The sequence below is a fragment of the Podarcis erhardii genome (assembly GCF_964252035.2).
Source record: "Podarcis erhardii genome assembly, chromosome: 14".
NCBI classification, from domain to species: Eukaryota; Metazoa; Chordata; class Lepidosauria; order Squamata; family Lacertidae; genus Podarcis; species Podarcis erhardii.
The window spans coordinates 45560663-45578240 of NC_138503.1; the positions used below are offsets into that span (position 1 = coordinate 45560663).

Sequence of the window (17578 nt, forward strand, 5' to 3'; positions counted from 1 at the left end):
TTCCTCCTGCTGCTCAGGCTGCCCCTGATCCCTCCAGGCTGATATTTCCCCCCTCCCCCCCACACATCCTTTATAATGCCCCCACCACAAAAAAAACCACAACACCCCCCCCCATTCATACCCAAAGGCTCTCCCTTTGCCAATTGCTTGCCCACTTTGCCCCCATTTGGTAGTGCACTTAATGTATTATATTGCGTTTTAGGTGGTCTGTTTCCTTCCTTCCTTCCTTCCTTCTCTACTGGTTATTTGATGTGTGTGTATATATATAGATATAGATATAGATATAGATATATAGATAAATATAGATATATAGATATATTGCATTCCCCCCATTTTATTTTATTTTTTTAAAAACACGACCGGCTAGAATACGAGAGGAAATTGAGAGAACTGTGACGCTGAGCACCGTGTGCGTATCTGCAAAAAGCCTCTGCTCAGTGTCGTGGATGGGAGGGAAAGACCCCCTCTGTTGTTTTCATCAGCTTAAAAAAAAGATGATTATGCTGGAAGGAGAGAATCTGCAAGATCGTTTCCCAACAGGCTTGTTTTGCATGGTGGCCATCCACGTGCACCGTCCTGCTTGCGGTCGCTGCAGTTCTACATTGTAGTATGCCGGCTAGGATATGATTTATAAGAAGCAGAGGAAAACAGGAAGATGGAAGCAGGAGAAGATCAGTTTCGTTTTCTGTCTGATCTGTAATGCATCGGGCTGGCCACTGTGAAAACAGGATGCTAGACTCGATGGGCCTTTGGCCTGTTCCACAAGGACTCTTCTTCTGTGTGTAGGTTTAGTTGTACAGTTGGGGGCAATCTGCTCTTATGTATTGCTGTCTCAACACTCACACACACCCCAATTTTGGGGGCATTCTGCTTGGAGCTTTCCCCTCTGGCCGCACATGTTGCAGCCCATAGCACGTGACGAAAAAAAATACTAAACTACTGAAATGCAGTTTAAATACAGCATTTTTAAAAAATAAATAAAAAAAAAATAAATCAGTTAACTGTCATGCAAGAAGCTGGGTTTACAATTTTATTGCAACCTTGCTTTTTAATGACACCCATTAACAGATACGCTGTGGTCAGTGACTGAAATAAAACCATCCGTTAACGGATAGATTTCTAGTCTTCCAACGACCATTTTTGCCATACAGTTCTATCCATTTACAAAGATTCTAATAAAAAAAAAATGAATAAATTATCCTTCCTATATAGAAGCACCTTGCATACAGGGATAGAAGCCTTGCGTATGTGTGGCGTTCCAATTTACTTCATCTTCTCTGGTAAAATTTACATGGCCATAGGGCAGTCGTCTCAGCTTCACCCGTGTGTCTCCTCCCCCTTCCAGAGGGTATCTATGTACAGCGCAGCACTTTGTAATTCTTAATTAAAACAAACAATTGGAGGTGGCATTGGTAAATGGACAACATTTCCAACTACCACCCTCAGACCTGCCCTATCAGAGTCCCACTAGGGAGTTGTTTGGGCTGTGTGAATATAAAAATATATGAAGAGGCTACCCCAGATGTTGTTGGACTACAACTCCCATCATCCCTGACCACTGGAATGATGGGAGTTGTAGTCCAACAACATCTGGGGACCCACAGGTTGAGAAACACTGGGCTACTGGATCAGGCAAGTGGCCCATTTAGTCCAGCATCCTTGCTTTGTCTGACGGTAGAGATAGAACATAGCCATCAGGATTGGTAGCCATTGAATTGCCAAGGATTTATTTTCATCCTAGTGGCATCACCTAGATCCGTTTCTTTGTGAAATGGAAAAGGTTTTGTCATTTTCACTATGGAGCAGAAATGTCTTTTTTAAAATACGTGTTTGGAGGAAAGGATGGTGAGGCAGATAAGAAGCTAATGCAGGAGGTGGAGCATTGCACACTGTCAAATTGTCCCCAGTCATATCACGATGGACTCTGGTCCTGGAACATCTGGTGTAGGCAAAGATGGTCCCTGCGTTGTCTGTCCCATGCTAGCTGGAATGGGAGTGCTGTTGCTTAAAGTGACTAGATCATAATTGGAAAATGGCGGTAATACATATTAACTACAACCCATGAAAATACCTAGATGATCCTTAATTTGTTGTTGTTGTTGTTTAGTCGTTTAGTCGTGTCCGACTCTTCGTGACCCCATGGACCAGAGCACGCCAGGCACTCCTGTCTTCCACTGACTCCTGCAGTTTGGTCAAACTCATGCTGGTAGCTTCGAGAACACTGTCCAACCATCTCGTCATCTGTTGCCCCCTTCTCCTTGTGCCCTCCATCTTTCCCAATATCAGGGTCTTTTCCAGGGAGTCTTCTCTTCTCATGAGGTGGCCAAAGTCTTGGAGCCTCAGCTTCAGGATCTGTCCTTCCAGTGAGCACTCAGGGCTGATTTCCTTCAGAATGGAGAGGTTTGATCTTCTTGCAGTCCATGGGACTCTCAAGAGTCTCCCCCAGCACCATAATTCAAAAGCATCAATTCTTCGGCGATCAGCTTTCTTCATGGTCCAGCTCTCACTTCCATACATCACTAGTTATTTCAATTACAGAGCTGTGTATGATTCTTCAGAGGTAGAGGGGCTTTGCCCACTTTCGCTCCTTGACATGGTCTGTTTCTTTCTCTCTCTTGCCTACAGATTTTAAGGACAATCTCAGCAAAGTTTATGAAGCTATCGAAGATGCAGACTTTTTGGCTATCGACGGAGAGTTTTCGGGTATGGTGTATTTCATGGAATTCTCTCTTATAAATGTAAAGATCTGAATTTGCAGCTCCTTGCGGATCGCTGCTCTGGAACATTGTCGCTTATTGATTATGGGGAGGCTGAAGGGATATTGGTAAAAGCCGATCATGGGATGTTCCTACATTTTCTGTGTTCTGCCTCTTGGGTGTAACAGAGAAATGATACAACGTGGTACATTTTTAGAGAGGGTGGGAAAGGAATAAGGGACATGGGGATTTCTTTTTTTAAAAAAAGAAGTGTTTATTGATTTATAGGCATTTGTAGCCCACCCTTCACCATGTGGTCCCAGAGTGGGTTACGTATTTCAACTGTTGGAAGCTGTATGCTTCAGAATACCAATAACCGGAAATCACAGTAGGAGAGAGCGCTATTGCGCTCAGGTACCGCTTGCATGCTTCCCAATAGGCATCTGGTTGGCCACTATGAGAACAGGATTCTGGACTAGTTGGACCATTGGCCTGATCTAGCATATGTAATAATAATAATAATAATAATAATAATAATAATAATTTATTTATACCCCGCCCATCTGACTGAGTTTCCCCAGCCACTCTGGGCGGCTCCCAATCAAGTGGTAAAAACAGTACAGCGTTAAATATTAAAAACTTCCCTGAACAGGGCTGCCTTCAGATGCCTTTTAAAGATATGATAGCTATTTATTTCCTTCACATCTGAAGGGAGGGTGTTCCACAGGGTGGGCGCCACTACCGACAAGGCCCTTTGTCTGGTTCCCTGTAACCTCACTTCTCGCAATGAGGGAACCGCCAGAAGGCCCTCGGCGCTGGATCTCAGTGTCCGGGCTGAACGATGGGGATGGTGACACTCCTTCAGGTATACAGGACCGAGGCTGTTTAGGGCTTTAAAGGTCAGCACCAACACTTTGAATTGTGCTCAGAAGCGTACTGGGAGCCAATGCAGATCTCTCAAGGCCAGTGTTACGTGGTCCCGGCGGCCACTCCCAGTCACCAGTCTAGCTGCCGCATTCTGGATTAATTGCAGTTTCTGGGTCACCTTCAAAGGTAGCCCCACGTAGAGCACATTGCAGTAGTCCAAGCGGGAGATAACTAGAGCATGCACCACTCTGGCGAGACATCTTCCAACCCCCAAAGGCCTCTGCAGAAAGGCCTGACGTTGAAACGTATACAGTGATGAGGCCAAACGTACTTGTGGGTGGGCATCCTATAATCCGGGGCCACCACAGAAAAGGTCCTGTCATGTAGGGCTGCCCTGTGAGCTTCACAGGACAGCAAAACTACCAGCCGCGTCTTCCCTGCAACTCTCAACACTTCGGTGGGTCTATATGGTATGTGGTGTTCCTTGAGATACTTGGGGACACAAATAATAATTTAGGGTGTGATTTAAGCATGCGCTGCAATCATTACAGATTAAATAGCTGCTCTAATGCATCCCTAAGAGACTTGTTCAAACAACCTTTTTATACTTATTAGGAATTAGCGATGGACCATCTGTTAGCGCATTAACGAACGGCTTCGACACACCTGAAGAAAGGTATCAAAAACTTAAAAAGGTAAAAATCTTAAATCATTGCGTTACAGTGCTTCGTCAGTGAAATATTTTGGACACGGGGTTGTGACATCTGTGTGCCGGACAGATTTCTGTTGCTAAGTGCAGCGCTGCGGGGAAACATTTTCAATAAATAAAAATTCAATGTTGCAAACCAGGCACAGAATGGAAGACTTTCTTCTGTGAATAATAGTCCTCTTTGGGCCACAAGCTTTTATTGAGTCAGGTAGAAAGGTTGGTCTTGGTACAATCCTGTGCACATTTACTTGGGAGTAAGCTCCCTTGAACACAGTGGGACTTGCACAGAAGTGAGTAAACGTGTAAACTTGTGAGGGGGTCTCCACATCCTCAGATATTTTATTGGGGGGCCCAAAGGAACCTGGGCCCGTAGGTGTTGGTCCCTGTGGTAGTGCTGTTGCAACCAGGCCCTGCTTGCAGACTTCTGATTGATCACTGAGAACAGCAGGCTCTTCTTCCATTCTAATGTGTGCATTTATTCGGTTCTCCCGTGGTTTCTTTAACTGGAAAATAAATGTCCTAAACTTCTTCTTCCCTTTCTCCACATCTTTCAAGAGCTTGAGATATTTCTGCTGTGCGTTGTTTATATTCTGTTTAGAAGCATCCTGGGGTTTGGTTTTTTCTAGTGACCCACAATACGGTCCTCCAGGTTTTGTTGGTCAGCATCTCTGACCAGTGGCCTTGCTGGCTGAGACGCAAGAGAGCTGAAGTCTAACAGCATCTGGAGGGCATTGCGTTGAATACTCTGGATAAATTCTTAATTACTTCATGCATTCATATACAGTGGTACCTCTGGATGTGAACGGAATCAGTTCCGGAGCCCCATTCGCATCCTGAAACGAATGCAACCCGCGCATGTGTGGGTCGCAATTTGCCGCTTCTGCACATGCGCGTGATGGTGTTTTGAGCGTCTGCGCATGCGTGAGCAGCGAAACCCGGAAGTAATGCGCTCTGTTACTTCCGGGTCGCTGCAGAGCGTAACCTGAAAACACTCAACCTGAAGCACATTTAACCTGAGATATGACTGTACAAAGTGTCCAAATTTGGTGGGAAATGTAGTCTAGCAACCCTTTAAGTTTCGCTCTGCTCTGGGATTCCTGCTGCTCCTCTGAATGAATGACCTGACTGTTTAGATCTTATTTTTGTCTTGTCCCCTCCAGCATTCCATGGATTTCTTGCTGTTCCAGTTTGGCCTTTGCACTTTTAAATACGATCTCACAGAATCTAAGTACGTCACTTTCTTGACTTGTTGATACTTTTAAAGCTTAGCATGTTGATAGCGACAACCTCATCAACTGACCTCCCAAATCCTTTGCCTTTCCTAGGTACGTTATAAAATCGTTTAATTTCTACATCTTCCCCAAACCTTTCAATAGAACGTCGCCAGATGTGAAGTTTGTCTGTCAGGTTAGTGAGAAGCTTGCTTCATACGTTTTTCTGTTCCCCCTTCCTTCTGATGCTGTAACGGGGTTGGGTGCAGTTCAAAGCAAAACCTTGCTCTGGGGCCTGTGTTTTGCGTTCTTCGCCACTTTAAAAAAAAGTCAGCTTTCACTGGATTCAAGTAATGCGTTCGCCTTAAAGCTTCTTCTTGTTTTCTCTTCCAGAGTTCAAGTATAGACTTTTTAGCAAACCAGGGATTTGATTTTAATAAAGTTTTTCGCAATGGTAAGCTTCGTTTTTCAACCTGCCATAAAGTGTATACTCTCATAATACTGATGTTTCCATAGCTATAACTTCTACTTCCATCTCCCCATTGATTCATCATCTCAATTGCAGTGAGTTTCTTCAGGATATTTGCCCAGCAAATGAACTGCTTCTAAAGCACCTGTAGAATTGCTGCTTCCAACTTCTTTATGCATCTGTAACAATGGCAGTATACTGAAACAATGATTTGGCTTATGTGTTAACGCAAAGCCATTGTTTACAGTGCTATATGCATGAATTGGAAGGATCCTGAACAAAGCTCTCTCCCTCCCACATGGCCAGGAAGATTTTGCTAGTGTTTGCTTCATTTTCCCTAATCGGAGTTTGTTGTTAGAATCATAGTTTGTGGTTTAGAACTACCTCTGGTCAATTTCTCACCAAGCCAGCTTTAAACCATGAAGCTGGCTTGTTGAGAAACTGACCTGATTATTATTATTTTTTAACCCAGTCTCTGGTTCCTATAAAATTACACAAACCAGGATTAGGAGAAACTGGAAGTAAGTCGTTCTGACCATGGGGAAAGGTGTGTGTGTGTGTGTGTGTGTGTGTGTGTGTGTGTGTAAACCCAAGTTTTCATTCAGGATCTTTCCTGCTTGTGTGTGTAACACTAAACAATGGTTTAGCATTGCCTTTCCCAAGCTGATGCCCTCCAGATGCTTGCTTGTTTAATATTACAGTGGTGCCTCGCAAGACGAAATTAATCCGTTCTGTGAGGCTCTTCGTATAGCGGCTTTTTCGTCTTGCGAAGCAAGCCCATTGACAGCTTAGCGGATTAGCGCTATTAGCGGTTTAGCGGCTTTTAGCGGATCAGCTGATAAGCGGCTTAGCGGTTTAGGATAAGGTGGGGGAAAGGGGAAAAAACCCGCAGGAGCTCGCAAGACATTTCGTCTTGCGAAGCAAGCCCATAGGGAAATTCGTTTTGCGGGTTTTCATCTTGCGAGTTTTCCATCTTGCGAGGCGTTCGTCTTGCGGGGCACCACTGTACATATATACTCCCACCTTTCCTCCGTGGAGCTCCAGGTGGCACAAATGGCTCCCCTCCTCTCCATTTTATCCTGACAACATCCCTGTAAGGTAGACCAGGTTGGGAGATGCTGGCTGGCCCAAGGGGATTTAAACCCTGGTCTCCCAGGTCTACAGTCTAACCACTACATAATAATAATAATAATAATAATAATAATAATAATAATGATGATAATGATGATGATGATGATGATGATGATAATGATAACAACAACCTTTTATTTATATCCCACCCTCCCTGGCCAAAATCTGACTCAGGGCAGCTAACATCAAATCTCTAACGTTAGTATAAAATCATACAATAATCTGGAAGGTGTCGGGTTGGGGAAGGTTGGTTTACCGATGCATGAGAACCGGCCTTGTCTGTTCCCAAGTTGCAGTCTTCAGCCGATTTCTCTCTTTCACACACACACACACATACACACACACACTTTGGGCCACAAAAAGCATCACCATTTCTCTCTCCTTTAAAGGAATCCCTTATTTAAATCAAGAGGAGGAAAGGCAGCTACGGGAGCAATATGACGAAAGGCGATCCCAAGCCAACGGAGTGGGGGCCTTGTCGTACGTGTCCCCCAATGCTTCGAAGTGCCCTGTGACCATTCCAGAGGACCAGAAGAAGTTCATTGAGAAAGTAGTGTAAGTGGAAAAAGCGATGCTCAAAAGTTTTGATGTCCTCAGTAACTTCTCTATTTTGAAACCGATTCAGAGCAGCAATTTTCTGAACTAAGCTGTGTTTCTCTCTAGGGGCTGAATTAATTTACACCAGGATATATATGTGTGTGTGGTATGTTGGTTTGTGTGTGTGTGTTTTCGCATGTGTTTCCTCCCTCTCTCTCTCTCCACTTGCAAGTCAAGTTTTACTGACTGGTTCTCTGATGTTCTGAAACCTGGAGAGCCGTGGTTCCCAACGTAGGGCACACGACCCACAGGGGTGCAATTTGATTTTTAAGGGGGGCAATTCGAGAATGAGTTAGACCGAGTTAATGCCTTTTAGCTTCCTCCATGTGAATAGTTCACTTTTCGAATAGTAAGAAATAATTATATGTCACGGAGGGGGGAGCATCAGGATTTTAGAGATGCTTAGGTGGGACACGGCCAAAAAATGACTGGGAACCACTGCTGCATCATTGGACAATCTTCGCTTGAGATCTCAGAGGGCTGTTGCTAGAGTTGACTAGGGAGCTGCACTGATCAAACTTGGGACAGAGCAGCTAACTGAATACTTTCAAACAAGACTAATGCGTCTCCACCCCCATCGTTCTACCCGGACACTGAGGTCCGGTGCCAAGGGCCTTCTGGCGGTTCCCTCCCTGCGAGAAGCCAAGCTACAGGGAACCAGGCAGAGGGCCTTCTCGGTGGTGGCACCCGCCCTGTGGAACACCCTCCCATCAGATGTCAAAGAGAACAACAACTACCAGACTTTTAGAAGACATCTGAAGGCAGACCTATTTAGGGAAGCTTTTAACGTTTGATGCATTACTGTATTTTTATATTTTGTTGGAAGCCACCCAGAGTGGCTGGGGAAGCCCAGCCAGATGGGCGGGGTATAAATAAATTATTATTATTATTATTATTATTATTATTATTCCACCAGGTGGCTTGGGACCTGGGTACCTCTCACTGTTGAACTCAAAACTCCCATCAGCCTCAGCCATCATGGCCAGTTGTCTGAGATGATGGGAGCCAGAGTCAACTCCCATCAGCCTAATGCAAATGAACCTAGCATATTTCTCTCCCCTTTTCAGAGAAAGGATAGAAGACCTCCTGCAGAAGGAAGAGAGCACAAATTTGGAGCTGGAACCGTGCACAGGGTCAGTTCCTCTAAAAACATAGTTGGGGTCTTGGGCAGAGTTCATGGCAGGGGTGAGGAACAGCTTCCCCTCAAGACTTTGCCAGGCTGTAGCCCCCAGCATCACCAGCTGATGGTCACATTGGCTGGGTTTGATGAGAGTTGTTGTACTACAGTGTTTGGAGTTCCCCGTCCCTGGTGCAGGGTGGGTGGAGAGAAGATAAAATAAGGAGCCAGTCCTTCCTCTGGAAAGCTTAATCTCTCTATCTCTCTTTCTCTAGATTCCAGAGGAAACTAATTTATCAGACGCTGAGCTGGAAGTAGGTTTTGTGTTGCATTTCTGCTAACTGTTGCGAAAAGGGAAGGGGTTAGGACAGTGGGGAGGAACCAGATTGAATAAAAAGCTCTGCAGCCATATCTTGGTTTCCAAATTTAATTTGTTCAAGGAGCCTGTTTGACTCCTGGAACAGTTCAAAAACCAAGGCGCAGCTTTTGATGGGCTGCAGGAGCGTCCTGCAGCTGATCAGAAGCTGCGAAAGCCACGCCGGACATTTGGCTTCCGAAAATCGTTTGAAAACCGGAACAATCACTTCCGTGTTTCGATTGTTTGGGAGCCAAAATGTTTGAGTTCAAAGGCGTTAGGCTTCCGAGGTTGCACTATATTTGCCACCACTTTTGAAAGGTAGCACAAAGTGGTCATTTTGTGTTCAATAATCAATGAACTCAGGAGGACTAGCGCCCTGCATGGTTCAAATGGTAAGCCCTGGTGGCCTTTGCTTTCCCACCAGGCTGCCTTTATATAGTCCTTGCCTTCTTAGGGACTCCTGATCCAGCACATTCCCTGAATTCTATCAGCTTATGCAAAACCGACCCCCACCCCCCCCCAAAAAAAAAATTACTCAGACGTTAACTCTTGTCTTTCACGGTAGGTTTCCGAAAGGCATCCATGTTGAAACTCAGGAAACGGAGAAGGTGGGTAGGAACGTATTTTACAAGCTCTCCGTTTAATGCAAACTCTGATTTGGTGAGATTCAGCGGCGCCTGGTGCTCAGTGAGACTCGCAGGGCAGAAGGCAGGGAGAGAGAGCAGGATAGGAGCCCATCTGCCCTGGGAGGAGCAAGGCGAGGGCAAGGGGGGCAGGCGTGGGTGATGTCAGGGTCCGCTCCAGTTGGACTCTCCCCTCCCTCCCTCCCTCCCTCCCTCCCTCCCCCGCTGCCCACCATTTTGCATGTTACATCATTTGCCCTAATCCTTTGAAATTGTGAGCCGCCATGGCAGAAAGCCAATGTGCAATGCAATAGATAATTGGACCAAGCCAACCATCAGCATCCTTCTCCCTGCTGAGTTCCACAAGGGTAACATGGACACCGAGGAGGAGGAAACTGACTGACAGGGCCACCTCTAGGGTTGTTGTAGGTAAGAAGGCAAGTGTGTGTTGTGACAGACCAGCAACAGATGGAAGCAAAGCCGAAATCATATTAGCTGTTTCTCCTCAAGGATTTGTGAGGCTAGAGCAGGGGTGGCTAGCATGGCACCTGGAGGTGCAACGACACCTTTGAGATCTTCACTTGGTGCTCACAAAGCCACTGATCCCCAAACTCCAAGAATCGTAGAATTGTAGTGCTGCCAGGACCCCAAGGGTCATCCATTCCCACCCCTTGCAGCGCAGGAAACCCAACTTAAGCATCCATGACAGATGGCCATCCAACCTCTGCTTGAACACCTCCAAGGAAGGAGGATCCACCACCTTCCGAGGGAGACCATTCCCCTGTCAAACAGCTCCTACTGTCCCAAAGTTCTTCCAGGTGTTGAGTTGGAATCTCCTTCCTTGTAACGTGAAGCCATTGGTTCGAGTCCTACCCTCCAGAGAAAAGAAGCTTGCTCCATGTTCCATGTGGCAGGCCTTTAGATATTTGAAGGTGGCTGTCATATCTCCTCTTAGTCTCCTCTTTTCCAGGCAAAACATACCCAGCTCCTTCAACCGTTCCTCATCAGGCTTGGTTTCCAGACCCTCGTAGCCTCCTTGGTTCTGAGGTGGGGAGGGTTGTTACCTTTCCCCCCACCCTTGACATGTGCATAGAGGTGAAGCAGGAAGTCAGAAGAGTGACGTTCTTTCCCACTTCCTCTTTCACCTCTATGGGCTTTTCTAGGCTCAGATTAATTCATCTGGATCTGAGTTTTGCCTAGAAGCTTTGGAAGAGCCAAGTGTGTCTGTGCACACTCATGTCTGTGGGGGGGACTGATTCTCGGGGGACAGAGTGACCAGAGAAGTTGGTAGCCATGGCAGTCCCTCACGTGTGCCCACCAATGCCTCAAAGGTGATTTGATAGCCCTAAAGCCTGTGTAGGTTTTCTGCTCCATCTCACATCTTCCTGCAGTAATGTCCCTTTCTCCCCAACTAGAAGGAAAGATACATTATCATTAGCAAAGTGGATGAAGAGGAGCGAAAAAGGAGAGAGCAGCAGAAGCGAGTGAAGGAGCAGGTTTGTGGCTGCATCTCCTTTTCGTTTCAAAAGGGACGGGGGATCTGGGCGGTTGTGGGTGCTTCTGTTTGAGAATCACAAGGCCAAACCACCTTGGAGTGCTAGAACTAGCCTTGCGGCCCACTGGGCCTCCGCCCTCTTTTTCTCACGCTGGGATTTCTTGCTTGCAGGAAGAACTCAAAGACGCGGTGGGGTTTTCCCGAGTCGTTCACGCTCTTGCAAATTCCGTGAGTTTTGCTGCCTTTTCGTGGTTTTTTGCCTCTATGGTGGGGGGTGCAATTTCCCAACTTGCAGGTGAGAACTTGAGAATCAGTTTCCCTTCTTTAGATAGCATGTCCATCGGAGGTGAGATGTGTTGCAACAAGGCAAGGAGTTTCTTTGGTAGTGAAACTCCAGCTATAGCAGGGGTGGGGGACCTCAAGGGCCACATTCTGTTACAAGCAAACTTTAGGGGGCCGCATGCCAGCGGCAGGTCTAGGTGCAGAAGTGGGCTGAGAAACTGATGCCCCTCTTACTGTTGGCTACTTTCCAGCCACACAAAAACTTACAAACACACACACACATCTCATTCCCATCCAAGCACGTAAGATGAAAGAATGATCAAGGACCCTTTCCAGCTAGGCAAAAATCACTTGAGGATGGCTATGGAAGGCGTGGCCTGGGAAGATGAAGCAATGCCTATTTAAGAGTCCCAAGGGCCAAACAGAGGCCTGGGGGCTCCTGGGCCTTAAATCCCTCACCTCTGAGCTATGGAAAGCGCTTCTTAGGAAGATATTCCTAGCAGGCATGGGATGTAGGTGGCGCTGTGGTCTAAACCACTGAGTCTCTTGGGCTTCCCGATTAGAAGGTTGGCGGTTTGAATCCCCATGACGGGGTGAGCTCCTGTTGCTCTGTCCCAGCTCCTGCCAACCTAGCAGTTCAAAAGCACGCCAGTGCAAGTAGATAAATAGGTACCGCTGTGGCGGGAACGTAAATGGCGTTTCCACGCACTGCTCTGGTTTCTGTCACGGTGTTCCGTTGCGCCAGAAACGGTTTAGTCCTGCTGGCCACATGACCCGGAAAGCTGTCTGTGGACAAACACCGCCTCCCTCGGCCTGAAAGCGAGATGAGCTCCGCAACCCCATAGTCGCCTTTGACTGGACTTAACCTCCCGGCAGTCCTTTACCTTTACCTTTTTTACCTATGTCATTTAGGCACCAGTTTTTATTAGTATTTACCCTTAAATATTTTAGACAAAACAAAAAAAATTCCTTCCAGTAGCACCTTAAAGACCAACTAAGTCAGTTCTTGGTATGAGCTTTCGTGTGCATGCACACTTCTTCAGATACACTTCAGATACACTGTGTATCTGAAGAAGTGTGCATGCACACGAAAGCTCATACCAAGAACTGACTTAGTTGGTCTTTAAGGTGCTACTGGAAGGAATTTTTTTTGTTTTGACTATGGCAGACCAACACGGCTACCTATCTGTAACTGGAAATATTTTAGATAGTTTTACTTTTATCTGCAGGATGGGTGGGTTTTTTTAGTTTTTGTTTTGCATTTAATGTTTTTATTTTAGCAAACCACCTTGGAATCGTTGATAAAAAGGAATGGATAGAAACGTTTTTAACAAGTAAAATAAAGTCTCTGTTGTTTCTTAAAAGTCCTGCTGTAGTACAGTACAGTGGTACCTCGGGTTAAGAACTTAATTCGTTCTGGAGGTCCGTTCTTAAGCTGAAACTGTTCTTAACCTGAAGCCCCACTTTAGCTAATGGGGCCTCCCGCTGCCGCCACGCCGCCGCTGCGTAATTTCTGTTCTCATCCTGAAGCAAAGTTCTTAACCCGAGGTACTATTTCTGGGTTAGCAGAGTCTGTAACCTGAAGCGTCTGTAACCCGAGGTACCACTGTAGTGGGATCTTTCTCTGAGTGTCTGTGTGACCATGTGGGTGGTCCCTTAACTCATGCCTTTGGGCTTGTGAATGGTTCTTCACAGGGCAAGCTTGTGGTTGGACACAACATGTTGCTGGACGTCATGCACACGATCCACCAGTTTTACTGCCCGCTACCTGAGGTGAGTGGTCCTTGCAGTGTGGCCAACATTTCAAAGGCTGTTCTTCACTTGAACTTGTGCTGCTGTCCTTGCAAGAGAAGCCAAAAGTCTTCTTTCAGGGGTAGCCGATGTGGCCCCCTCAAGATGTTCTTGGACTACAACTCCCATCAGCCCTAGTCATGCATGGCCAATAGCCAGAGATTATGGGAGTTGTAGTCCGAGAACACCTGGAGGAGACCACGCTGGCTTTCCCTTCTCTGTTTAGTCTAGCATCCTGCCTTCCACCCTGGGCAGCCAGAAAGCCCATCAGCAGTGAATTAACACTACAGCCTCCCTAACTTTTGCTCCCAGTTTAGCTGATCTTCAAAAGTGGACCGCTTCTGAATTTAGTTTCCCGTTTTGCTATCACAGCTAATTGTCGTTGATAGATCTATCCTCCCCAGGAACTTGTCTAGTGCTCTGTTAAAGCCATCTGAGCTAGGAGCCATCGCTACATCTTGTGGCAAAAGGTTCCACAAGTTAACGTCATGTTGTATGAAAAAGTTATTTTTGAATCAGAGTTTTAGCTTCATGAAGAAAGTAGAAAAACTTCTCTCCTCACTTTTGGCACACCATGTTATAACTCCCCTCCCCATTAGTCACTCTTTTCTCCCTTCTTGAAAACTAAAAGGCCCCAAATCTTGTAAATTTTCCTCACATGTGAGTTGCTCCACCTCCCTTATAAGTTTTGTTGTCTTTTTCTGACTTTTTTTCCACCTCCGCTATATCTTTTTTTGAAATACAGTGAGCAGAACTGTACCCAAGTGTTGTTGTACACAGGTTTGTACATAGACATTACATAATATGGGTAATAATATGGATAAGCCTGTTGCGTGGAAGTCACCATAAATAAGCATTGACGCATTTGTACATCCCTTTATTCCTTGTGTGGTGATCATCTTGCTCTGTTTAAATTTTAGGATCTCAACGAGTTTAAAGAACTGGCAACGTGTGTCTTTCCAAGGTAGGCTTATTTTGCCCTGAATTCATAAGTTCATTCCTAGAGGGAATTGCAAGCAAAAATTTGGCCCAGGGAAATATTTTCTTCCCAAGAAAATGAGGCTTTAGCTTCCTGGTTTCAGGAGGGTCAGCTTACACTCTTGGGGCGTTCACATCCATGCGTACATCAAGATGAACTGAATTTTGTGATCAGGACAGGGGTGTGGAATTGAGTCGTGATGATGCATGGCTCATTCTGCTTTTGCTGCTCGGGAGCCAAGTTGGGGAACTGAAGAGCTCTCCTGGGTATGGAAGCTCAATCCCACGTTCAGTGGGAGTCCCACTCTACCTAACCTCTGGCTTCCCAGCTGTTACCCCTGATTTCCAAGCCCCAATTTGCATCCCTGAAGACTTGGAACTTTGCAATAAATATATGCTATGGGTTCTGACCACCTCCCAGAACCAAAAACTCATGCCTGTGTGACACAATCACAGATCCAAAGTTCTGGCAATTGTTTGTAAGGGACGCAGGTGGCGCTGTGGTCTAAACTACTGAGCCTCTTGGGTTTGCTGACCAGAAGGTCAGTGGTTTGAATCTGTGCGATGGAGTGAGCTCCCATTGTTCTGTCCTAGCTCCTGCCAACCTAGCAGTTCTAAAGCACACCAGTGCAAGTAGATAAATAGGTACCGCTGCGGCAGGAAGCTAAACAGCATTTCTGTGTGCTCTGGTTTCCGTCACAGTGCCCCGTTGCGCCAGAAGCAGTTTAGTCATGGTGGCCACATGACCCAGAAAGCTGTCAGTGGACAAACGCCGGCTCCCTCGGCCTGAAAGCGAGATGAGCGCTGAAGCCCCATAGTCACCTTTGACTGGACTTAACTCTCCATGGGTCCTTTGCCTTTTTAAAAAATTGTTGGTAATTATGGTGAAGCCTTATCCTTGCTGTTTCATTTCATTTCTAGGTTACTGGACACTAAGTTGATGGCCAGCACTCAGCCGTTCAAGGTAACCAGCACCTGCAATAACTAATGGCGCTTGTAAAATTAAATATAGCTTTAGTTCAGCCTTCCCCAAGCTGCTTCCTCCTGGATAATTTGGGCTCCCAGTTCTGTATTACTCTGATGAAGCAAACTGTTAAAGCAACATACAGTACTGCTTTCACAGCAAAATCACCGCTAGGATGTTTCCTGCTCAGCATCAGCTAGGGAAAGTTTCCTTTTCATGCTATAGCGAGCTCATTTCTTCAGTACGGATCCCTGCATAGCGAAAAGCACCCCATCAACTTGCAAGGGGGGCAGTATCTGCTAGGCTGCGCTTACAGCTAACAATCCCCAACAAAATTGTAGCTATGCAGGCAAAATAGCTTCTGTTCACAGGTAATGCACGTGAATGACTTGGATACATTATCCCACTTCCCAAGGATTGAAAAAAGACTCATAAGTTATAATGGAATTTCAGCCACTCTTCCATCTTCTAATATATATTGCACTTTTTTGCTTAATTGCATCATTATTAATTTTTGGGGTATCCAGTCGTACCTTGATTTTTGAACAACTTAGTTCTTGAACATTTTGGCTTCCAAACACCACAAACCCGGAAGTTCTGGTTTGAAAACTATTTTTTGAACCCGAACATCCGACGGGGCTTCCGCAGCTTCCGATTGGCTGCAGGAGCTTCCTGCAGCCAATCAGAAGCCGTGCTTTGGTTTTCGAACATTTTGGAAGTCGAACAGACTTCTGGAACGGATTCCATTCGACTTCCGAGGTACCACTGTATATGTTCTTGGAGTACAATGCAGTACTGTTTTCATATTTTGGTTGTCTTGTGGTTTAGGCACCCCCTCAAAAATAGGGTTGCTGTGTGGAAATCTCACACCTTTTTCAATTTGGGAGGTTGCAGCTATCTTTTGCCTGGTTCCAGGGAATTAATGCTGCCGTCCAGGTGTTTTGGACTACATTTTCCATCAGCCCCAGCCAGCATGGCCACCTGAAACATCGGGGGAGGGGCCACTAGGTTGGGAGAAGGCTGCAATGTTGAATGCTTGCTCTGACCTCACTTGGATGGAGGGAATCAACAACCCGTGGCTCACACTGATCTTTGTTTTTCAGGAAATCATTAACAACACATCCCTTGCAGAGCTGGAGAAGCGTGTGAAGGAGACTCCCTTCAGCCCTCCAAAAGTCGGTAAGGCGACAGAGGGCGTTTTGCACAGCCAGTTCTGGACCACAGGTGGAAAGAGGTTGATTAAAATCTAAGGATTCCCTTCTATGCTGGAAAATTCTCGGGGAGAAACCTAAGCTGTACAGAACTGGAGATCTTACTGGTCCAGTATATGTGGGCAAAAGTCACTGCAAGCTTGTCTCCAGTTGCACCGGGTGCAATGATTTTTGTAGCTCTGTTGGGTCTACATTTATGTGTCTACTGTTCCGGAACCAGCAAAATGATGAGGCTTTTTGAATGGAGATTTGTTGCTCTTTCGAACAGGGCTCCACATCCCAGTGTGGCTAAAATACCCCTCCTCCCGCTAGGATAACCTGCAGTGAGAGCCAGGTTCAAGGTTGTTGTGTTAATTTACAAGCCCCTTAACAACTTGCGTCCAGAATAACTCAAGGGCTGCCTAATCTATCCTGGCCTGATCACTCAGGTCTTCCGGTGTTTCGATACTTGCCCTTTCTGTATTGCGTTTCTTGTCTACCACTTAAGAGACGACCGTAGTCAAGTCCTTCATAAATTGTTTAAATAAAGTAAATGCAAACCATTTTTCCTTTCCCAGAAAGCGCAGAGGGATTCCCGAGTTATGACACAGCTTCAGAGCAGCTTCACGAAGCAGGTTATGACGCTTACATCACAGGCTTGTGCTTCATCTCAATGGCCAACTTCCTAGGTACTTTTTGTCGTTTGCTCCATCTTGCGCAGTCTGTTCATCCCTGCCTTTTGCCAGCTGTGTCTGATTCTTCTGTGGTGGGGGCATCTTCTCTTTGCTAGGTTCCTTTCTCAGCCCCCCAAAAAGTCACGTGTCTGCCAAATCAAAGCTCATCGAACCTTTTTTCAACAAGTGAGTAACCACTTTTAATTTTTTAAAAACCACGCAAAGGAGAACCCCAGCTTTTGAGTTGAACTTTAACCTGTTGTTCTTTAAGACTCCTCTGGTTAAAACAATAAGAAACAGAAGATTGGGAAATGTTTGTTGAATATAGGGAGGAAAATTGTGTTTATTTGGAAACGTGGGCAGCATTAAGGTAAATACAACAGGGCAAATAAGTTTTGATGGATGCAATAATGGAATACTGAATGG

At 45.9% G+C, this 17578-nt stretch overlaps 1 protein-coding gene across 1 annotated transcript in view; it reads left to right on the plus strand.

Annotated features, from left to right (window-relative positions):
• The window catches only part of PARN (poly(A)-specific ribonuclease), a 46191-nt gene that overhangs the window by 379 nt on the left and 28234 nt on the right, over nt 1–17578 (plus strand). The window contains exons 2-18 of the mRNA XM_081839754.1: nt 2626–2703; nt 4179–4258; nt 5433–5500; nt 5598–5679; nt 5877–5937; nt 7473–7638; nt 8748–8813; nt 9073–9111; nt 9721–9763; nt 11194–11274; nt 11445–11501; nt 13251–13328; nt 14267–14310; nt 15246–15288; nt 16392–16467; nt 17057–17167; nt 17269–17338. Of these exons, the coding sequence (XP_081695880.1) occupies nt 2626–2703; nt 4179–4258; nt 5433–5500; nt 5598–5679; nt 5877–5937; nt 7473–7638; nt 8748–8813; nt 9073–9111; nt 9721–9763; nt 11194–11274; nt 11445–11501; nt 13251–13328; nt 14267–14310; nt 15246–15288; nt 16392–16467; nt 17057–17167; nt 17269–17338 (1243 nt within the window). The remainder of the gene's footprint in view (nt 1–2625; nt 2704–4178; nt 4259–5432; nt 5501–5597; nt 5680–5876; nt 5938–7472; nt 7639–8747; nt 8814–9072; nt 9112–9720; nt 9764–11193; nt 11275–11444; nt 11502–13250; nt 13329–14266; nt 14311–15245; nt 15289–16391; nt 16468–17056; nt 17168–17268; nt 17339–17578) is intronic.